Below are 22,334 nucleotides of genomic sequence, written 5' to 3' on the forward strand. Positions count from 1 at the left end.
ATGAAGGAAGCGTATGAGAAAAGTGATGACAAAAAAGACCTGAGACATGCTTCATAGGCATCAAGCGGTACCTCCGAGATCACAGATCCACCCTCGTTTTGTTTGGATCTCCAATCCACTTTGACATAAAACGTCACAAGCATTCAAATATGTTTCTGAGTCACTGTGACCATTACGAACCTAACTGACATCGTGACATCAGGATTTACGCGTGGGACACAATTTTGGCGCTTTGGTGGAATTAGGGGCGGCCCGGTAGTCCAGTGGTTAGCACGTCGGCTTCACAGTGCAGAGGTACCGGGTTCGATTCCGGCTCCGGCCTCCCTGTGTGGAGTTTGCATGTTCTCCCCGGGCCTGCGTGGGTTTTCTCCGGGTGCTCCGGTTTCCTCCCACATTCCAAAAACATGCATGGCAGGCTGATTGAACACTCTAAATTGTCCCTAGGTGTGAGTGTGAGTGGTTGTTTGTTTCTGTGTGCCCTGCGATTGGCTGGCAACCGATTCAGGGTGTCCCCCGCCTACTGCCCGGAGACGGCTGGGATAGGCTCCAGCACCCCCCGCGACCCTAGTGAGGATCAAGCGGTTAGGAAGATGAATGAATGAATGAATGGTGGAATTAGCTATCCTGATATTGGAATCGGGCCTCTTAAAAATGTGAAAAGAAACAAATCTGATTCATGCTAACGTGACTGACAAGCTGCCCTGTAAATATGAGCCTGACATCATCCAAATATGGGAAATAGGGGGGCGCACACGCATAAATAAAGCAAAAACAACTGCGGAAATTTCTCCGGTACATGACAGTTAATTTCATATTTTGGATATCATGCATCATGAAATGTAAGATCTCATTCCACTGTCTACGTGTTTTAATTAAAAACAAAAAAACAAAACAATCCATTGAGGCTTTCTTCATACTAGCACGCAGCAACACGTGCGAGGTGCATTCCAGCCAAGGTTGCTCTCTGCACTCATAACTCCGACGCCGCGCGCTATATAACCTCAATGTGGTTTGTGTCAATATATCACACCATGTGACCACAAAAACCACGTACACTGTCCATATTCAAGTGGTATTTGGAAGAAGCGGGGCAGCCGCTCGCTCTCTGGCCTTCGTCGGATTCATGAAAGAACCGAGGCGGCTACACTGGGATAGACAGGGATTTCATCAAAATGCAGACCACATGGCACAAGATTTTTCTCCTTCTGCCCCTGTCGATATCACACACACACGCGCACACACACGCACATGATATTCCGCAATACGTTTGAATTTCAGAGGTTCCATTGCGGTCCCCCACTGCGGTAAGTGTGTCTGCGACAACAGCAACAGCTCGGCTCTGTCCTTCATTAAGCCACCAAGATGGCCTACATAAGACGTGGGTGGATGGTGGCCACACTGATTGTGTGTGTGTGTGTGTGTGTTGGCACAGACTTTCAGAAAATGCCGGGCTCTATCACCTGCGCAAATTCATAACGCACGGCGTAAATTAGGTTGGGAGAAGGTTCGACTGGGTGCTTGTAATTTCCCAGGTGTGCGCAAGCCGGAGCATTAAAAAAAAAAAGGACGCTTTCCCCCGTTGTGGGTGTGAGCACAGCCGCCCATGGCTTGCTAGCACATGGGTCCATGAGCACATTTGACTAAAATCGTGAAAACCGTTTCAGGTCGGGAGAAGGTTCGACTGGGTGCTTGTAATTTCCCAGGTGTGCGCAAGCCGGAGCATTAAAAAAAAAAAAAGGACGCTTTCCACCGTTGTGGGTGTGAGCACAGCCGCCCATGGCTTGCTAGCACACAGGTCCACGAGCACATTTGACTAAAATCGTGAAAACCGTTTCAGGTTGGGAGAAGGTTCCACTGGGTGCTTGTAATTTCCCAGGTGTGCGCAAGCCGGAGCATTAAAAAAAAAAGGACGCTTTCCACCGTTGTGGGTGTGAGCACAGCCGCCCATGGCTTGCTAGCACACGGGTCCACGAGCACATTTGACTAAAATCGTGAAAACCGTTTCAGGTCGGGAGAAGGTTCGACTGGGTGCTTGTAATTTCCCAGGTGTGCGCAAGCCGGAGCATTAAAAAAAAAAAAAAGGACGCTTTCCACCGTTGTGGGTGTGAGCACAGCCGCCCATGGCTTACTAGCACACCGGGTCCACGAGCACATTTGACTATCGTGAAAAGCGTTTCCCCCGCCCCATGTGTTAAACTTTCTGCACTCCCTTGCTACAGTGGATGTCTTTAGTTCATGACCCTCGTCCTACTTGAGAGGTGGCACCCCTGTTTCAGTGCTGAGGCCAAAACCAGGAAGGCCAAGCACAAGCGAGCCGTATTTCACTCGTTTGAACAGCCGTGCAGCATTTGAAGGGTTAACGGCGCAGGTTGGCTGGATATTAATGCCAACTGCTTAGACTCCAGAATAAGACTGGCTTTAAACCAGCCTTCTCCTTGGCCCCTCTCAAACTCCGAGATCTTCTCAGGCATAGTTCTCATATTAAAAGAAAACAAGTTACACAAATGAGACAGATGGTTCTTGTTTGTGATGACAGTTGCACTACTTTCTCCTCCAGCTCTCCCACCTACCCCCCTCCCCGCACCCACGCACCCTCCATCTTATCCCTCTCGGCTTTCTTTCTCTGGTATCTTTGCTCCTTTGTTACCACACTCGTAGAAACAATTGGAGCGGTGCGCACGGACACGTTTCCTTAATAATATAATGATAATAAAACACAGTTCTACAAATTCGGGTTAAAACTGTTCATTGCATCATATCCAGACCGAGCAATAAAATTGAAATCCACCGACTGGCGTTATTCATCAATCGGGATGGTTTTTCTAATGCTATGTCATGGTTGTGTTTATTTTGTTCTTTGAGTTGGCGGGATCGGAGGGCGTTTCCTCCAGTGCCGCACCTGTTTGTCATTGTCATCAGCTTCATCATCATCACCTGCCCTACTTAAGGGCCGCCACGCCGACCACTTTGACACAGACAGCATGTCATGTTGATTTGTTTCTGTTGCTGTCACGTTATTTTATTTGTGATCGTGGTGTATTTTTTTTCCTTGTGTTTTGTTGTGACTGAGAGTTTGTGTGTCATGTTCCTGTCCTTGGCCTGGCCAGCAGGTGGCAGACTGAGTGGACTTTCTGCCTGCACACCTGCTGCCAATCTTTCAATGAAGGAACTGTGTATTTAAGGACCAACAATCTGAATGGTGGTTGTCGGAGTACTGTTTATGCCTTGATGCTTGCTTACCCGCCCACAGACTCTTTAGTAAAGAGTCTTTACTATTGATCGTGATTTACCATTTATTGCGTAAGTATGGCTTTGTGTTGTGATTTGGCTTTTTCTTGCGTGTAGTTGATTCATTGTTTTTTCGTTTGTATTCTCGGTTCGTGTTTTCCTCTCTTGCCTTTTGTGCAAGCGCTTTAGTTATTCGTTTTTGTGCTTCCCCGATCCTTCTTTTGACCAGCGCTTTATGTTACTACTTTGTCGGTGCGAATTTTGTACATTATAAAATATTTTTTGCTTCGGAGACCTTGTCTGGTGTCTTCACTTTTGGGTTCCAAAACTTAATTCGGTTAGTCTGAATCGTGACGGTTTGGATCTTTTCAGGACTTGGTGTTTGTCCAGTGCAACCTGCTTTTGAGTCCTCTATCATGCACAAAACATGACATGTTGTCACAAGTGTTCACAACTAGCATTGCATATTACACTGCTATTGTGATGTCAAATAATATTAATGGTATTCATGGTCAATGGACATTCTGCATTGACTAAACGCTGCAATACCAAAGTAGATTTTGAATTGAGTTTGACCAGCAAGCATGACAAGCCGTCCCTTCTGGTTGCTTTCTCAGCCCATTTTCTGAGTGAAACCGACAAACTGTGAGAAGAGTAAGCAAAGCAATGAACAGCAATCAGAGGCAATTTAGTTTAATACGAAAAACATCTTTGTTTGGAGGCTGGTTTTGCCACAGGAATTCACACACTTCTGCACACATAAAGGGACTTGAGAGAATAAGCCACAAGCAAACTTGATTCGCAAAAGAGGGCCAGAAAGGCATATTTTCACCAACTCCAGTGTAATTTGACATATGCATACCTTTAAACTATGATATGAACTGAAATGTGTCACCGTGCCCCATTTACAAATTCCTTTCAAATCGCCAGGCGAGTGTTAATTTTTCACCAAGTAAAAGCATGACCGCCTGGGTAGAAGAAACCAAATTGTCCAGAGGTGTGAAGCGAGTGACTGTTTGTTTGTCTTTGCGGGCGCTGTGATGATCTGGCGACAAGTCCCGAGCGTCACCTGCTTCTGGCCCAAAGTCAGCTGGTGTAGGCTCAAGCTGACTCCTGACCTTTGAGAGCATACGCAATAATAGAAAATGGATGGTTGCATGCTTTTATTACATCATCAATTTGTGTAAACCTCATTGTACTTTTGGTATCTTGGAAATTATCTGTAAAAATAATGCAGAATAAACAGTAATTCCGTCCCGTGACAGCTGCAAAAGGATGCATTTGCACTCCGACACAAATGAACATGGCCTCGCTTCCAATGCGATTCATATTTGCATTTTCTGAAAACAGACCCTTCCGTTCTATATTCATTCATTCATTTTCCTAGCCGCTTGATCCTCACTAGGGTCGCGGGGGGTGCTGGAGCCTATCCCAGCTGTCTCCGGGCAGTAGGCGGGGGACACCCTGAATCGGTTGCCAGCCAATCGCAGGGCACACAGAGACGAACAACCATCCACGCTCACACTCACACCTAGGGACAATTAAGAGTGTTCAATCAGCCTGCCATGCATATTTTTGGAATGTGGGAGGAAACCGGAGTACCCGGAGAAAACCCACGCAGGCCCGGGGCCGCCTATATATATATATATATATATATATATAGAACTACCGGGCCGCCTATATATATACATGTATATATATAGAACGGAGGGCGGCCCGGTAGTCCAGTGGTTAGCACGTCGGCTTCACAGTGCAGAGGTACCGGGTTCGATTCCAGCTCCGGCCTCCCTGTGTGGAGTTTGCATGTTCTCCCCGAGCTTGCGTGGGTTTTCTCCGGGTGCTCCGGTTTCCTCCCACATTCCAAAAACATGCGTGGCAGGCTGATTGAACACTCCAAATTGTCCCTAGGTGTGTGAGTGTGAGTGCGAATGGTTGTTCGTCTCTGTTTGCCCTGCGATTGGCTGGCAACCGATTCAGGGTGTCCCCCGCCTACTGCCCGGAGACAGCTGGGATAGGCTCCAGCACCCCCCGCCACCCTAGTGAGGATCAAGCGGTTAGGAAGATGAATGAATATATATATATATATATAGGCAAAGTCCGCCTAATATATTATATATATATATTATATATATAATATATAAGGCGGACTTTGCCAAGTTTGGAATAATGGCAGACTTGAACAGGACCAAAGTCAAAAATCTAACAAAGCCTACCCCGTTGAACTTTCTGACATAACAAATGTGAATTTCAAACGGGTCTGTAAATCGCACTAGTCCAAGTATACTGGCTGGGCCTTTTGAGGTCAATACGCAAATAAATCTAAAGCCCCCCATCTCGAGGCTTTTAGGGCAACATTTATCCCAGCCTGCACAGAAGAGATTAGGATTGATCAGAGCGAGAAAAAGGAATGTCTCAAGGGTGACAGTGACAAGTTGTTTCAGAATGTTGATGGGGGCGTTACCTGCCGTAACTTCTTCTCTGCATGCTGAGATGGAGGATGCCAGTCACCTTGCCTCCACATACACACTCTCGACTTATGTTATAGCCGTATGTCTGTCACCACGCAGATTTCAGATGAACTACAAAGGACCTTGCTTTCACACCTGGATAGTAAATGTACACCTGAAGGCATGCGTGGCTACAGGTGAAAGGAGAAGGTGTGAGTGCGTGCGTGCGTGTGTGTGTGTGTGTGCATTACATGTATCTTTAAGTCAACAGCAATCGGCCGTGTCAAAATTATCCTTGCGGTGACCAGTAAAAGTGTCACCTGATGGCCACCTGGCTGCTGAGCCGAACGTACTGGACTGCACAAAACTCGCGGTCGTGTAATTTCTAAGAGAGAGCAGCAACAGGTCACCGCGAGATGGGTGGAGATAGTGAGTGGACTTTCATATTTTCACCGAGGTAAATGCAGCTGAACAAATACGAATATCAGCGGCTTGACGGTTTGTTCAAGCCACGGTGGAAGGAGTAAGCCACAAATGGCTTTTGGTCACGGCATTGTAAATAACTAAGGCGGCTACGACGAATGAAGGCGCCCTATTGCGAAAGGTGATTTGTATCGCAGCCCCGGTTTTAAATATTCTTAATTTTATCACAAGTTAGGGTTAGAGTTAATGACGCTGGAGTCGTAGGCCCACCGCCTCTCTGCTTTCTTTATTGTTCCCCTTCCCCTGGATGAAGACAAAATAAAGTGTGTTACAGTAATTCAGCTGAGAAGTAATGAAGGCTTGCATTACTGTTTCTAAGTGTTGTTGTGAAGACACAGGCTCTACTTTAGCTAGCTGCCAAAGATAAAAGAAACAATAAAGCTTGATTTAACAAAAGCACCAATTTAGCAGTGGAATTTTAAAATCATTGTCCATTTTAAAACCCACATAACGAAAGATTTTTTTTAGGGCGACTGGGACCAATCAGCATAACCTTCTTTTCGTTGTAGTTTAAGATGTTTAATTCCATCAAGGCTTTGATTTCGTCCAGACAAGACAAAAGTGGCCTTGAGGGAAGAGTGTCTTTTGTTTTGTTTAGTGGGACAGAAATTACAACTGTCATCCACAAAGCAGTGAAAGGAAATACTTTTTTTTTTTCATAAACTGGAACCTTGGGGCAGCAAAAACAATGGAAACAGGACGGACCCCAAAATGGAACCCTGTGGAACACCATACGATAGGCGGCCAGAATGGGACTCAGCGCAAGTCAGGCTAAAACAAAAGCTCCTGCCTGCCCAACAGGGGGCTACAACAAATGCCCACCTGGTTCTCATGCTCGTACTTGTGAAGGGGTGAGAAGCGTATTAGCACATGTACAATTCAGCACACTCGTATGATCATGAAAAAAAAAATGCTTAATCAGCTTGCCATGCCCTGCCACTTTTGCAAGTTTCAGAGTCTGGAGCCTGCTGAGTGAGCAGACTTAATGGTGATTGGATTCTCCCAGAGGACAAAACATTTAGACTCATTTGTCAAACATGATGAAGGCCAATGGAGGCCAGGTGTTATCCTTCCACGAATGTGTGCACGAGACGTATAACACAGAGACACAGCAGACGGCGATGCCCTTGGTTCAGCCCGTGTGATAATTAATGGCTGTCAGTGTCTCTTTAGTGGAAGAAGGTGCTGACAGACAGCACTTGAGAAACGCAAGGAATGTGTGGAGCCCTCAGTGATTTGTGCGGGTAAAGGAGGTTAGCGCCCGAGGAGAAGAACAGCTCAACATCGTTGACCAAGCGATGCAGGTCACCTCACGTGATGTGACGTCACACGCACTTATGTGCTTACTCACAACGCCAATGACTGAAACTTTGTGCAACTCCATTTTGAACGGGTGTAGTATTCTAAGATAATTTCTCATGTTGTGCTGTAGTAAATACAGATCGTGTAGCCACAAGTACTGACTTGACAGATTTGAAGAGGTGGCAAAAGTACTCTGTACTCAACTCCCTGCCATCGACAGCTACTATAGACGCAAAAATCCATTTTAACTGGACTGACAGTGAATGAGTTAAATTTAAGAACAGATACTTGTGTCTGATCAAAGCAGAAATTGTGATTAAACTGCTGCAGGTTCGTAAAAGTACACACACATATATACATATATATCTATATACAGTATATAAAATAAAATAATTATTTTAAATAATGCGATTGATAAGGGACTCTTCTTACCTGGATGCTGATCATTTTTTTAAAAAATCATCTTGGAAGAAAAAAGGCAAATCGCGGATGGTCTGCAATTTTTATTAAAAATGCCACTCTACTCGCATTATGAAGAAAAAATGTGATTGCCATGAGTGCAATGTCATAGCTTTGTACCAATTTGTTTGATGATTTTGGTTATTTTCAAGAACATCTTTGGAAAATGCCTCGATCAAATCCTGAATTCAACTTTTATGAGCTCGTTTTTTTAGTCATGAACACATTGGTCCAAACAAATGTACCTTTGGTTGTATTCGGCATTTAAAATCAACAGGAACCAGAGCGTGCTGTCGGACTTGGTATTCTGGTCCACGCAATTAACCAGTAGGTGGCGGAAATGCACCATTTCGTTGTTTACCAACTGCCCGAGAAAGGATGAGAAGAAGAAGAAGGATCCGGATATCCGTTTCAATTCAGGAAGTCTCCCAGTTTGTTGTTTTTTTCCCGATTTGACATTTTCGACGACATATTTCAGATTTCTCCACTCTGCTTCCAAAATGGGATGCGATGGTGGAACTATTCCTAAACGACACGAGTTGGTGAAAGGTCCCAAGAAAGTCGAGAAGGTTGGCTCCGCGTCTTCTTTTTAAGCACTCGCTTACGTATACTGTACAAAATTGCCAGGTTGCTAACTGCTAGTTAGCTAGTGCCGAACGCCAAAATGCTTTTTGCCGTTGCTGTCATATCGGAAGCAATTGACGTACTTGGCTTAGTTTTTGGTTTGTTTGTCTTTCGTAATGTGATTTAGGCGTCATCATTAGCCGGATTTGAGCGCGTCCATTCAATGTTTTGTGTGACTATTGAAAGTGGTCTTCCAACTCCCCCGCAGGTTGACAAAAATGCAGAGTTGGCCGCCAAATGGAAGCACTGTGCCCTAAGTCAGGAGAAACTCAGACGTCCAATCGTTTCCTGCGAACTGGGAAGGTCAGTGATGTCCTCGTATTTGTTCATCAATACGGAGTGTTTTCACAATACCAAATGCCAGATTGTTGGCTGTTGATGCTGTCCCTGTGTTAAGGTACACATCACCTCGATACCAATCATGAAACCATATACCACTGCAAAAAAATCTCCATTACCACCGAAAACTATGGAATGAAAGATGACAAAAGATAGAATTTAACATTCTTAATTTTATTCATTCCAAATGATATTGAGCAGTGGAGGATATTTAAATACATACATTACAACTACAGTATCTCATTTACTACTTGTTATTCTGTCGTATAGCCTGCATCCGTCTATTTTCTGTCGCCTGCTTACATACAGAATAATCCAAGGATGCACCGGCCAAAGAGGTGTCATAATGATCATTGTTTAAAAAAAAATATAAACACACACAACTACAGCGCTAAAAAGTACACATTGAGTCCACTTAAGACAAAGTGATTGTATTTTTGTAGGCTTTACAACAAAGATGCTGTCATTGAGTACCTTCTGGATAAATCTGCTGAGAGGCCCAACACTGATGCTGTAACGCACATCCGCGGAACCAAGGTATGTTTAGGTTTTGTCTACTTTCTCACTTGCTGAGCTTTACTACCCCTCTTTGGGATCCTTTTGTACATCTCTTTCTGCAGGACATTAGAGAACTTAACCTGACCGATAACCCAGAGTGGGGGGGAGAGAGATGGAACACGAAAGGAGACAGATACGAGGACATCCATTGTGGAATGTTTATTTGCCCCGTTGTTGGACTCGAGATGAACGGCAAGCACAGGTAAGGAAAACGAGCTGAAGTCGGATTCACGCTTCCATGCTTCAAGTCCGATCTGTGGCACAAGTGGAAGATAGGCGATGACAGTGCAAAGAGAAAACAAAGCAGGGACTTGTATCTCAGTCTACTAGCCTCTTCCATCATGTTGAGCGTCTGCCAATGTGAGGGCGACTTAAATGCATAGATTGGCTATTCATCGATGTGAGCTTTGCGTCATCAAAATACACACATCGAAGATTTACAGCATCTACACCCGAGTCTGCTCAAACAACACAAACACGTAAAATTCTAAACTATTTTGGTAATTAAATATATTGTATCTAACCATCCTTAAATAAGCAAAATATTGGATCCCAGTGGAGTTATATTGAGGTCAATCAGCCCACGTATTATTGTCATCGTTTACTACAGTTGCCATTGCCTGGTGTTGATGCTTCTTGGTTTTATTACATGCAATTTTCATCTGCATCGCAGCGTCTCACTTGAAATGGAAATGGCGGGATCTAAATTTGCCAATATTGTTTGTGTTGTCAGGTTCTGTTATCTGCGCACGTGTGGTTGTGTCTTCTCTGACCGCGCCCTCAAGGAAGTCAAGACCGAAATCTGCCACAAGGTAAATGCAATTTCTCCTTTGTAGCCGATGACGTTTTGTAATTTAGAATATGCGTTAAAAAAACAAAACACCCATCAAACAGAAATGTATAGGCATCCAGCATTTGCAGTAACATGCACCATTTGGTCAGATGGCTTACTGGATTCGAATGTATTCTTAAACATAACTGCGTAGGTTTATTAAGCTTCAGCTCTTTCAGAACAATGCCTTGAATTTATGTATATATACACACACACACACACACACACACACACACACACACACACACACACACACATAGACATCAAAGTGACGCGCACACACAAGGGAAGCCGTTTTGCAGTGAAAGAGCAGCTGTTGCTGATATGTGAGCTTTGTTCCCGAACTGGAAAGAAAGTACGCCCGATGGCTTAAGAGCAAATCAACGTGTGTTCACTCTCACGCGAAAGACAGGGTCGCAACACTGCTGCTTGAAACCACGATTGCATTCCTCCCTAAATTGTTTCGCGCACGCATCAGCTAACGTGTGTCTTTAAAGAACGTCGCCTATGAGCCAGTGCTAATTGTTAACTAGCAGCGTTTATTAGCAAAACGAGTGTTGTCTAGTCGAGTACAACTTTATTGTCAAATGTGCTGTATGTAGAACTAGCTGGTTCGCCGCCCTCTGGGCGGCTCATCAGCTAGTTCCTGCGGAAGGCTGGTAAGGTGGGCCTTCGGCCCACAAAAGTGTTGTTGCTTGGTTCAACTTTTTGTTCATCTTCATTGCTTATCGCGAAAATAAAGAGATGTTTAGCTCTACTAAATAACTAACAATTTCATTGCAATGCTTGTGGGTAGACAACATTTTTTCGCTAAGATGCCCGCGCAATCGTAGTGAGCCACTGCCTGAGCGGCGCAGTGGCGGCGCGCAGCGGCGCGGTGAAGTAGGTACGTTTTGAAAAGGGACAGACGGAAGGACAGACCGCATGCGGGACGACGCGCAATATATATATAGATATAGTCCGCTTTCGAAGCAGGCAACCTTCCAATTTCACCAAAGTACACTGAACAAGAAGTTCCCTGAAACCATCATAAGCAATGTACAAGGCAAATGGGCGCATCACCCCTTCAGTTCCTGCGTTTGTCACCCCCACCGTGCCCCCGGGGACAGCGTCTCACGCCGCGATGTCACGGTGACTGTCGCTCGGTGTGGCCAGCAGCCATGACGACTCGATGGGAACGCTGGCGTGGCTCAGCAACTTGTTCCTGTGCCACTGCTCCAGACAGTCCAGTGCCTCTGGCAGGAAGTCGTTCTCAAACTTGTTGGCGAACATGTGGTTTTTCCTGATGAGCCACGGCAGGTCCTCGACTCCGTAGATGCAGATTGAGCGCACATAACGGCCTGGAAAAGAAGAGGAGGCGTTTTTGCTCTAATGCAGAAAAAAATCGAATACACTCGGAGCTTGCCATGAGTGTTTTCAGACCCGGGAATAATTTTTGGGGTATTCGTAATGCGCGCCAAAAAATGTGGGATGGCAGCACTGTATTGTGGTAATGAGCTCAGCTCAACTCGCATCTCAAAAAGCGGCATTTTGACACATGATATCAATATATTTTCTTTCGCGACTATATGATGATATATGACAATACTCTCAGGAGTGTTTTTTTTAACCTACGCAAAAAAGCAGACCGAGTAGTAAGAGCTGTTTATTTGTATGTCTGTATTAATACTGCCCCCAGTTGGCCATGTCATTTTTTCCGTGACAGCAGACAAGTCAGTTTCAAGAAACGAATCCGCCCAAAATAGAACCCACCCCCCCCAAAAAAAATTTTTAATTTTGTACATTACCGTTGCAGCCGTCGTGCGCCTTTCCTATTTGATCCTCCCACTTGATAGCCCGGATGCCTCCTTCCCAGCCACCATCCACGTTGCTGCCTGGTGCCTCTTTTAGAGGGAACAGAGAACCGGGCAGAGTGGGTCAGATTGTCGTGTCGCCTTGCGGAAGCTGAACATATCTCATCACCGTGACACCGAAAATGTAGGTCGCCTTTGAATTGAATGACTTTTACAATAGTTACTAGAGAAATAGAGGAAGAGGGCGTTGAAACACGCAGCGATATGGGTCACAATGTTTTGATCTAATTTGTGACTGAATCAAAGCCAAGAGTCGTTTTTTATTTTTTTTTCGGTCAGCGGCGGCGCGCTGAAAGGGACGTGCCGGAAATGACTGCTTGGAAGTGATGAACATTTCTACGCAGTCGCGGGCATCACCGCCCTCTGTGAGAGAAGCCGCGACTGCAACGTGGCCCGCGACGGAAATGAGTTTGACGCCGCTGGCCTCCGTCAAGCTCACAAGTGTTGCAATGCAGAGTTCGAGGCTAGCGACCGAAGCCGCTCACTGAAGCTTTAACGTCTTATGTTTGCATTGCATGAACTAAACGTTATATCGCTCAACTATGGGCACGACGGTTGGCTGGTGGGAAGCGTGTCTGCCTCGCAGTTAGTTCTGCGGTTTGAATCCCAACACACCTTAATAAAAAGGGATAAATAAAGCCATGCCGTGAAGTTTCTGGGTCAACTTCAATTCATCACTTGGCGTTGTATGTCATCGCCCTCCGGATACCTGATACGCATTCTCGTTTACCTCTGACGTGGTTGAGCGTCACCCAGTAGTGCTCATCTGGACTGTACGTGTCTCTGGACCACTCCAGGAGGTCTCGGGCTTTGGGGCTCTCAAGAACAAAGTTGACAAAACCTCTCGTGAGTGCGTAGTAGGCGGACCCAAAGTATATTTGGAGGTTGTGAGGAGGCGGGTCTTTGTTCCCTCCGATGACCGCGACGCGCGAACCGATCTCCCCGTATCGGACATTTGTCCGTCTTCGGAAATGCGCCGGCTGCTTAATCCCCGGCGTCATGTTCCTGTCCCGCCACTCTTTACTCTGCAAATGGCGCACCAATTCCAGGTTGCTCTTGAGCGGGAAGTCCTGCCCGCACAGATTGAGCACCTTCCTCCAGCCGACCTGGGACTCGGCCAAATCCGCCATGCAGTTCAAGTCGGCCTTCAGGCGCGAGAAGCCAGCGTAGGTGACCGTCTCGCTGCGGCTGGACAGGAAGACGTTTTTAAAACAGCCCGCTAGATTCTGCACGGCCAGCCGATACTCCTGTGGCGCCTTTGCATCCACGTGAATGCAGTAGACGTTTTGGGGCGCGTAAATGGCCCGCAGCAGCCGTAGCAAAAGCTCCAGCTCTTTGTGAACGGTCAAGATGAATGCCAGCGGATACTCCTCCTCCTCGTGGCTCAGAGCTCTCGTGACAAAGTGAAGGTCTCGCGTCAGACTTGAGCACCGAAGCTTCTTGTTCGTGACGTACCTTTGCAGCTGTCGAGAGGGGCAAACGCGCGATTTTCAACAACGGAACGGCACGAGAACTCGGATAACATTTGATGTCATAAGAAACCTCCAAGTATCAATTAGCTCACAGCCGCGCCCCCCGTACCTGGCAGTCAAGCCGGTGCCATTTTATCCATGCGTCGGCGTCAGGAAGAGCATCTCGACACCGGTTAGAGAAGGGGCGGCACGGCGTTAGCATCGGGGCGGGCGACTCCGTCAGGCGGAGAACCCAAAAGATGCTGCCGCTCATCACGAGGCACAGCAAGAAGCTGCATTTGAGCCAGCCTAACTGGCGCACGATGGACCTCGTTGTCATCTTGACTGCGCCGTTGCCACGGAAACTGCAAAGCCAAATTGGAACAAGCCTTGTGAGTGCTCTGGAAGAAGGACAAGTATGTAGGATAGTGGGGCGTCGGCAAATGAGAGGTGCCGTTTTTCACCTTTGTGACTTTGTACGCGATCTCTCGCTCTCTTTTTCCTGACGGGGACCTGAACGCGACCAGACGTAATCTTTGGTTGCTCGAAAGAGATGTTTCGGGGGAGAGTGTGTCGTTCTGTGCAGTGAGTGTACTCAGAGGCTTGAACGTTCCGCGCGTTGAGTTTAAAGTCACTTTCTTTCTAAGTCGAGCATTGTGAATAACGTCTCGCAGTACATGGGGATTACATTTCATTCATTCATCTTCCTAACCGCTTGATCCTCACTAGGCTCGCGGGGGGTGCTGGAGCCTATCCCAGCCGTCTCCGGGCAGTAGGCGGAGGACACCCTGAATCGGTTGCCAGCCAATCGCAGGGCACACAGAGACGAACAACCATTCAATCTCACACTCACACCAAGGGACAATTTAGAGTGTTCAATCAGCCTGCCACGCATGTTTTTGGACTGTGGGAGGAAACCGGAGCACCCGGAGAAAACCCACGCAGGCCCGGGGAGAACATGCAAACTCCACACAGGGAGGCCGGAGCTGGAATCGAACCCGGTACCTCTGCACTGTGAAGCCGACGTGCTAACCACTGGACTACCGGGCCGCCGGGATTACATTTACTTGACATATTTACTGTAGTTTATTTCCGTCGCTGATGTGCTGTCGGCCCATTTCAGACCAGTGTTTTGCGGAGTTTCTGATCCGAGGACAGCGCTCGAATTAGCGTGGCTTCTGCGGAGTGGATTCCATCGCGGTGCCCTGAATTCCGAAAGTGCGGGAAAAGCGGTACGGTGGTGGTGGCGGCGAGCCAACCGAAAGAAAATATCTTCCATAATCAACTGTTTTTGAAACCTCAAACTGTTTTCTGAAGCGCTTTGTCACAGCTGCTGCTGTTGTGAAAGCACGATACAACTCAGGATGTTATTGTATGGTCAGTGAATTGGTAATGTTTAAAGTGAGTGAATTGCCAAGGCAAGAATTGATAGTAATACGTTGTGTTTGTTTGTGCAATTCACAATTGAAAGAGAAAAGGAAAAAAACATTTACACCGACCGGTGTTGAGAAAAATGATCACCATCATTTTAGTTTTACTGTTTGGTGCTTTCTACCATCTTTGTTCCTGATTGATTGCTTTACTCTTGTATATGTTAATTGCTCCATGTACAGCACTTTGTATGCAGCGATGGCTGTTTGAAAGTGCTCTAAATACAGTTGAGTCGAGTTTAAGGGAAGGAAACACATTATATTTAAACATTATGCACTTGTGTGTGTTTTTAAAGATGTTGCACATACGAGTGAAGTGTGTCTGTCGCCCATATTTAGTCACGCTCTACAACTTTCCCATACCCGCAGCGAAACTTTGCTTCCTTGACGCAAACACACCTTACTGGAGACCTTGTGGAGATGCACAGAGCACCAGTTGATGAAAGCTAAGAATCGGTTCAGAAGAAACCAAAGTTCCGATCCTTTTTCATCTTCTGAACCGCTTGATCCTCACTAGGGTCGCGGGGGGTGCTGGAGCCTATCCCAGCTGTCTTCGGGCAGTAGGCGGGTGGACACCCTGAATCGGTTGCCAGCCAATCGCAGGCCACACAGAAACGAACAACCATTCGCACTCACATTCACACCTAGGGACAATTTAGAGTGTTCAATCAGCCTGCCACGCATGTTTTTGGAATGTGGGAGGAAACCGGAGCACCCGGAGAAAACCCACGCAGGCCCGGGGAGAACATGCAAACTCCACACAGGGAGGCCGGAGCTGGAATCGAACCCGGTACCTCTGCACTGTGAAGCCGACATGCCAAAGTTCCGATGCCACACCATAAATTTCGGTACCGCCCTTCCGATGAGATAAATATGTTGTGAATCGTTTGTATCTTTGCACGTCTGACCACCGCAGCCATTTGTCCGTAACTAATTGGTGCCCGGACGATATTCTGCCAATAAAAGCTTTACCGGCGTGTATTTCCATAGCCAACATCCTCACCGTCCGAAATTAACGATCATTTAATCATTTAAATGCCACACTGCAACTTCAAATCCAAATGCCAAGTCAAACGATACAAGTTGATATGAACGAATTTCATCCCGTTTGGGCTTCCATTCCCATAAGAGCGGCCAGTAATTCAACATAGGAACTTATTTGCAAGTCAAAGTCCGAGCACACAATGCCTAGCGTTTGGTGTCAATGAAACAATCTCACATGTGATGGACTCTTATTTTTTCAGTTTGAAATGCATTGTAAAATACACATTGCAAGAATGTGGGGGGAAAATGTTACCTCAGACAGGACAGCTGACTTTCCTCATCACCAAGGCAACTCATGAGTCGTCCATTCAGGGTTAAAAAAAAAAAAAAAAAGAAAAATCTGAAGCAGCAGTCGATCTAGTCGACTGCCGGCTGCGATGATTAACAGTGGGATGGAACGTTCTCTCTTTACATGAGCTCACGCACTTGTCCCCCCCCCCCCCCCCCCCCCCCCCCGCCCACCCGCGAGATCAAGATAATAGCTTGGTTACCCACGCCCGACACCCACTGACACCTTGCGCGTACACACTCGCACACAATCCCTTCATCCAATCATCCCACACATGGTCGCCTACTCACGACTTTGCATCCCCCCCCCCCTCAGATGTTTTCCGTTTAGTTCAAGTTCGAGGCGCCCGTGTCCTCAGTCCCGCTGCATCTCGTTGCCAATCCGTTGATGACGACCGCACCGGTCTGTCTGTCTGTCTGTCTGCGATCCGGAGTTTGTTTGGTGCTTGCTCAGCTTCTGACATGATCCCTCCTGTGTTGCGCAGAGCACATGGCAACAGTTGACACCCAGCGGGCCCGTGTTCCTGGGACACAATAGAAACCGGCCCTGCCCTCCCACCGGTTTACTCTGAGCTGCCATATTTGTGTCGGACGACGGATTTGTCTTGCCGTCTTCTGAGTCAGACCGCATTCTAACACTTATCAGTTCGGCGCACGTCATGTTGCACTTCCCCGACCCGCGTTTGTTCTATTGTATCTCTGGCGGGGTTTTGAAGATAAAACAAAAGGCTGCGGAATTATTTGGCAAGTGCCGCTGCGCTTTTCTGGATGTTTTTCAGCAACGTGTTGCGCTTGGTTTCATGCACACGGTTTATAATAAGATATCCTTCGGTGGAATTTAGTGTGGCGACTGTCTGATGTTGGTGTAACGCGGTCCGTGTCTGTCCTTTGCCCTTTGTGTGGGATTCAGTGCGGCGACCCCTTTCAGAGTGCGGACGTCGTCGTGCTCAATGGGACAAAGGAGGAGGTGGAAAAGCTGAGGGAGAACATGGAGGAGAGGCGAGCCAAAGCCAAAACTAAGGTGACCTCCGCATCACATCCAGAAACGAAGCACAATTCGGCTCACACACATGACACAGTGCTCGCCTACACAAGACACCGTTAGCTTATTCAATGTACTTCTTCCTTTTGGCCACTGATTTATTATTTTTTTTGTTCGTAACTTTTTAATTTCCAGTAGGGCAGCCAGGTCCGAGCGTGACCGAAGTGTGCGGTTAGAATTGTCAACGATAGAATCACGGTGGGCCAGTAAAATCGGTGGAGGGCATTTCTGTCCAACTTGAATGAAGTTTGTTTCTTCTTAAGAGATAAAACCAGCCATAGCAATAATGCAAAGCCAATCGTTATCTGACAGGATAATCAGTAGGATTCCCTGTTGTAAAAATATTTGATAGTGTACAGGACTAAAATGTATACTGTCTGTAGTCTGGTTTCTCATGAATGCATTTTGCGTGTCCGTGTGTGTGTGTGTGTGTGTGTGTTTTGTAACAGAAATCAAAGAAGAGCAAAGCTGCTGAAAGTGTGTCCACTCCATCACAGTCAAAAGGTTTGTGTGACACAAACGACCCAGGCTACATTTTAACCCCGTTTGTTTAAAAAAAAAAAAAAAAAAAAAAGGCCGGGACGGTTGACAAATCTGACAAAGACCGTGAGAAGCGGTCTGCCAAAACATTCAGAAGTTTTTCGAAATTCGAGTAAGCAACTATGAATTAGGAGGTACCAACTTCTTCAAAAAAACTCAAAACAAGAACAAACATCAAGCAAAGAAGTGTATCTAGCAAAGGTGTTCATCTGTGGAATAATCTCGAAACGGACCTAAAAATGAGTAAATCGCTTGCTGAGTTCAAAAACAAATTCAAAAAAATAGTACAAACAACCTACATCAATCAGAGTTAGAATGATAAATTCTAAACATTAAATATAATGATAAATCAGAACTAAGTTGATAAATAGAGAAAGGTATTGTAATAGCCATTATGAATACAAGAGAAAATTGACACAAGAGTGCCAGGGTGAGGATGTATATAATCCCGATACAAACCAAAAGTTGTAAAAATATCACGGTTAAGGGTAAAGTATGAGCCTTAATGGAGACTTCTTCTTACTTTTTCTTTTCTGATTGATATAAAAATGATTTAGTAGATATAAACACATAACGGGGTAGGACTAGATAAGTTTTTTACTTCATCCTACTCCCTTGAACATAATAACTGTGTTGAATGAAGACTGATTTCTTTCTTTTTACTTTTTTTATCTACCTTATTTTCTGTCAAATTATTACTGTATATGTTTTATGTTCAATAAACAATAAAACAAACAAACAAACAAGAAGCGGTGTACAAACAAACCGCTTTTTTTAACATCCTTGTCAGTAGTCATCTCCCGAGCTGAGCACTCTTCCCCCGCCCATGTGAAGACGCATATTGGGCTTTCGATGACGTTTAAGTCCGATGCCTGCGGTTGAGCCCTTCATACTCCAGACATGTCGCATACCTGTCCCATTTATAAACGCATACGGAACAAAAGAGGCACGGGTTGGAATTGGAAAAAAAAAAAAAAAAAGAAATCAAAATTGTACTTTTCACACTGCGCAAAAAAAAAAAAAAAAGAAAATCTGAAATGAGCTGCAGTGGGAACAGAGCCTTAAATCAGAAGCTCAAATTCACCTCGTGCCCAAATTTGCAAAACAAAGCCGCAAACAATTTTCTATGCTCATTTGGGGTTGGCTTTTGACGGGCCATTACGTTGATGTATTCAAATGCCTTTCATCAAACTGACCGCACCCTGACCTAACACCTCGCTCATCATTTCCGCATCAATATCAATACTGCGCTTGCTCGTCGTTATTGGCCGAGTATGTAAAAACGCGCAGGCAATATGTCTGCAGGAGCTTGAGCCTTGCTAGTTTTACAATAGCGAGCTAAAACGAACATATCCAGGTAAGGAGATAAAGAGAGTCGTGTTTGAGTTCAGAGGCCTCGCGGCTCCTCGGCGCCGCCACCGCTGTGGTTTCCTGTTTGGCTCTCGGCTGCCAAACACCTGCAGTTTATTTGCTTAGCTCCAATCACAAAGAGAGTTTCAGTGGAACGAGGCCACGTGTTCGCCGTTTCCTCTTCCTGCAGACGTATGGCTTCTCTTGACCTTTTTTTAATTGTGGCTTTAGCAACACGTCAGATTGAATGCGGACCCTACATGTCTGTATACAATACTTGAATACATTTATCAGCTCTTTATTATTATTTTTTTTCCCACACCAAAAATGACTTTTCCTGCTTATTTGCGCATCTTTTCGGCAGGGTTCTGGCTCGGAACAGGAAGCTTGTTTTTCAGGATTTTTCCAAGTCTGGAGGCAGGTGGCCACGATGATACTTGCGCGGTGGAGGTCCGAGCTCAACCGAGTGCTCACTTCAGTTATTATTTCTCATCCCTCATTATCTCTTATCGCTCCCGTGACTATTGACTCTGCCTTGTATTGTGTCGTGCATCACGGCTCAGCTTCCAAACGTCACGTGACCAAACTCAGAAAAAAGGTGAGCCGTGATTGGTCATTACCCCCTCAGCCCTGAGCTATTATGACGGAGATACAGAAAAACGTGAGGATTTGGCTTCAAACGGCACGTGTTAACTTCACTGCCACCACTGAGCAGTAAATCATCACATCACAGCTCGTATTTCAAAACCTGCAAGCTCGTCTCCCGTCGTCTCAAGGTGCCGCTGTTTGAAGAAGAAGTAGAAACATATGTTGTGTTTCTTTACATTCTGCAGATGACGCACAAATGGACAAGGTGCAAAAGTGCTCTCTGGAAAATGGAGGCGAAAGCAGCCAATCAGGTAGCGATCTGTGAAATTTCAACCTGTTCTATTGGCTCGATCCGATTCAAAATCCGCATTTTTGGTTCCATTTGCAGCATCTCATCACTATTTATTTATTTCTTTGGATTTTTTGGGGGCCTTTCTTCTCCCACACAGATCAGGCGGGCGGCTCGGGAGCCTCGCGCCTCTCTAGCGCCGTCAATGGCGGCGGGCCTTCGTCGGTCGCCTCCAAGCGATCCATCCAAGAGATGGAGGAGAAGTCGGAAGCTTTCAAGTCCATCTTCACCACTCACAGCTCCGCCAAGCGCACCAAAGACCAAACCTCCAATTGGGTCACCCACACGCCATACCACTTCTAGCTCTCGCACACACGAACGCGACCTACGCCAGCACCTGTGCGGCTGCACATCAACTCGGTCCGAGCGTGTTGCCCGGCACCTCCGTGTTTTTTCTTGATGTGTTGTTGACAGTTTTCATGGCTCCCCAGGCTGCTCACACATGAATCCCTTCCTCCGCCTCCCATCCAGGTGCTTTGAGAATTATGCAAGGAGTGTTTTGCTTTCTTCTGCTTTCCTCAGTAGCAGCATTGACCAAGCTTCAGTGCTCCCCCCCCCCCCCCCCCCCCCACACAGCACATACATGATATTACTTAGTGTTCGCTCACCTGTCTTGACTCGCGTATCGATCTGAAAAAATGTACTTTTTGGAGTAAACTAAAGGGGGAAAAACCTGCTGAATTGTGTGTATCCAATATGTAACACCCTGTTTATGGACGACCGTGGAGCTCTGTGTACTCGGCATGCGTGGTTTCACCAATTTGCAGATTTTTCGGCTTTTTCACCGGGGAAAAAAAAAATCTCTCTCCCTCTCTCTAAATATATCAAATTTCCTCTCAGATCATGGCCATTAATTATACACAGATTTTTGCTATTCTGTGTCAGATGCCACACACGTGGGTAGCAGTCAAGCACCACATGAGTCATTGTGATTTTCTAGGATGCCGTCAAAGGGGTCACGTCCGATGTCAAGTCACTGTGTGAGTGTGAGCTCACCAAGGCGCTTCTTTCCCTTGACCTTTGTGAAAAGCCTTCCAGGATGACTTTTCGCTGGAGAGGGTCCCATTAAACGAACCCAATGGATTTGGAAAGAAGTGGCACATTGTGTGCAAGTCACGACAGGTGAGCAAACGCTTTCAGATCATCTCATCTTTCACAACACGGTCACCGATATTTCCAATGCCAGCGGCCCCACGTGCGACCTTTTCGACCACACCACAGCTAGATTAATCGCTCGGGATCTTCTTGTGTACCATCCTTGAACAGGGAGGCGCGTCGTTTGTGTTGGCGCATTTTGTTAGCAAGTGTCCGAATAATGTCACGTCCCTTTCCCTTCCTTTCCGTGTCAGAAAAGCCGCAAGTAAATGTGAGCGTAATATGGAATTCACTTGTTGTTTTAGAGAGACAAATAAACACCTACTGGGTAGTTTGTGTCCCATGAATAAAATTTTTGATTTGCAATAGCATATGCTGCCTATTAATAAATGAATTATTCTTATTTTATTTTTTTACGGCCTTCATGATGAAATTTGTACTGGACGGTGAAATACGTTGAGAGCTAACTCGCAATGTGCCAATGCAACCACAAGAGGTCAGCAGAGGCTTGTTTTTAGTCTGTAGTTGTCGCACTGTCCTTGGTGAAAAAATAGGTCCCCTTCAATCAATCCCATCCATCTCATTATCCGAGACGTTTATTCCCAACGACAGACTAAATAACCGACACACACACACATGCTGCCACTTGGACCCTTTGGTTTTCTATTCATATCAAACGTTTTGATTAGGGTCGCTGCAGTACTTTATTTAACTTTCAAATTCATCCTGCAGGCCAGATTGAAACGTCCCAACAAGACACGTAAGACACACTGCCGTGGGATTTATATTTTTATTTTTCAGCAAATAAAACAATGACATCCAAACGTTTACGATCGGGTAATTATTCTATTGTATACGTTTATCAATCATGTTTGTCTCTATTCATCATTTTAAACTGAAAAAAAAAAACACTAATATTGAGTCAATAATAGGCAACGGCTGCATTTATAAGTGTTGTTTTTGTTTTGTTTTTTTCAGGAAGGGGGCTGGCAATAAACAGGAAATTACTAAATCCATAATCTTTTGCCCCCT

At 45.9% G+C, this 22,334-nt stretch overlaps 2 protein-coding genes and 1 long non-coding RNA gene across 4 annotated transcripts in view; 2 read left to right on the forward strand and 1 right to left on the reverse strand.

The window, feature by feature from the left end:
• Positions 1 to 3,592, forward strand: part of LOC127608117 (uncharacterized) — a 37,257-nt gene extending 33,665 nt beyond the window's left edge. Inside the window, exons 3-4 of the long non-coding RNA XR_007964184.1 lie at positions 445 to 1,837; positions 2,008 to 3,592. This is a non-coding gene — a long non-coding RNA (uncharacterized LOC127608117). The remainder of the gene's footprint in view (positions 1 to 444; positions 1,838 to 2,007) is intronic.
• Positions 3,593 to 8,307: 4,715 nt separating this feature from the next.
• rtf2 (replication termination factor 2) lies at positions 8,308 to 21,633 on the forward strand. The gene is made up of 9 exons (XM_052077016.1): positions 8,308 to 8,488; positions 8,752 to 8,846; positions 9,326 to 9,419; positions 9,503 to 9,642; positions 10,174 to 10,252; positions 17,249 to 17,359; positions 17,830 to 17,884; positions 20,104 to 20,169; positions 20,308 to 21,633. Exons 1-9 carry the CDS (start codon positions 8,420 to 8,422, stop codon positions 20,508 to 20,510), a joined length of 912 nt encoding a protein of 303 aa, XP_051932976.1. The 5' UTR covers positions 8,308 to 8,419; the 3' UTR covers positions 20,511 to 21,633.
• gcnt7 (glucosaminyl (N-acetyl) transferase family member 7) lies at positions 11,225 to 16,486 on the reverse strand. 2 transcript variants are annotated; one of them, XM_052077001.1, is made up of 5 exons: positions 16,304 to 16,486; positions 13,707 to 13,941; positions 12,856 to 13,588; positions 12,060 to 12,155; positions 11,225 to 11,612 (listed from the first exon to the last, which is right to left on the reverse strand). In XM_052077001.1, the coding sequence occupies exons 1-5, from the start codon at positions 16,345 to 16,347 to the stop codon at positions 11,386 to 11,388; spliced, it is 1,335 nt and encodes a 444-aa protein (XP_051932961.1). In that variant the 5' UTR covers positions 16,348 to 16,486; the 3' UTR covers positions 11,225 to 11,385. The 2 variants fall into 2 exon arrangements, with proteins under 2 accessions (XP_051932961.1, XP_051932962.1); XM_052077002.1 differs by lacking the exon at positions 16,304 to 16,486 and adding an exon at positions 14,041 to 14,080.
• Positions 21,634 to 22,334: the final 701 nt, after the last annotated feature.

Source organism: Hippocampus zosterae, chromosome 9, assembly GCF_025434085.1.
Source record: "Hippocampus zosterae strain Florida chromosome 9, ASM2543408v3, whole genome shotgun sequence".
Lineage (NCBI taxonomy): Eukaryota > Metazoa > Chordata > Actinopteri > Syngnathiformes > Syngnathidae > Hippocampus > Hippocampus zosterae.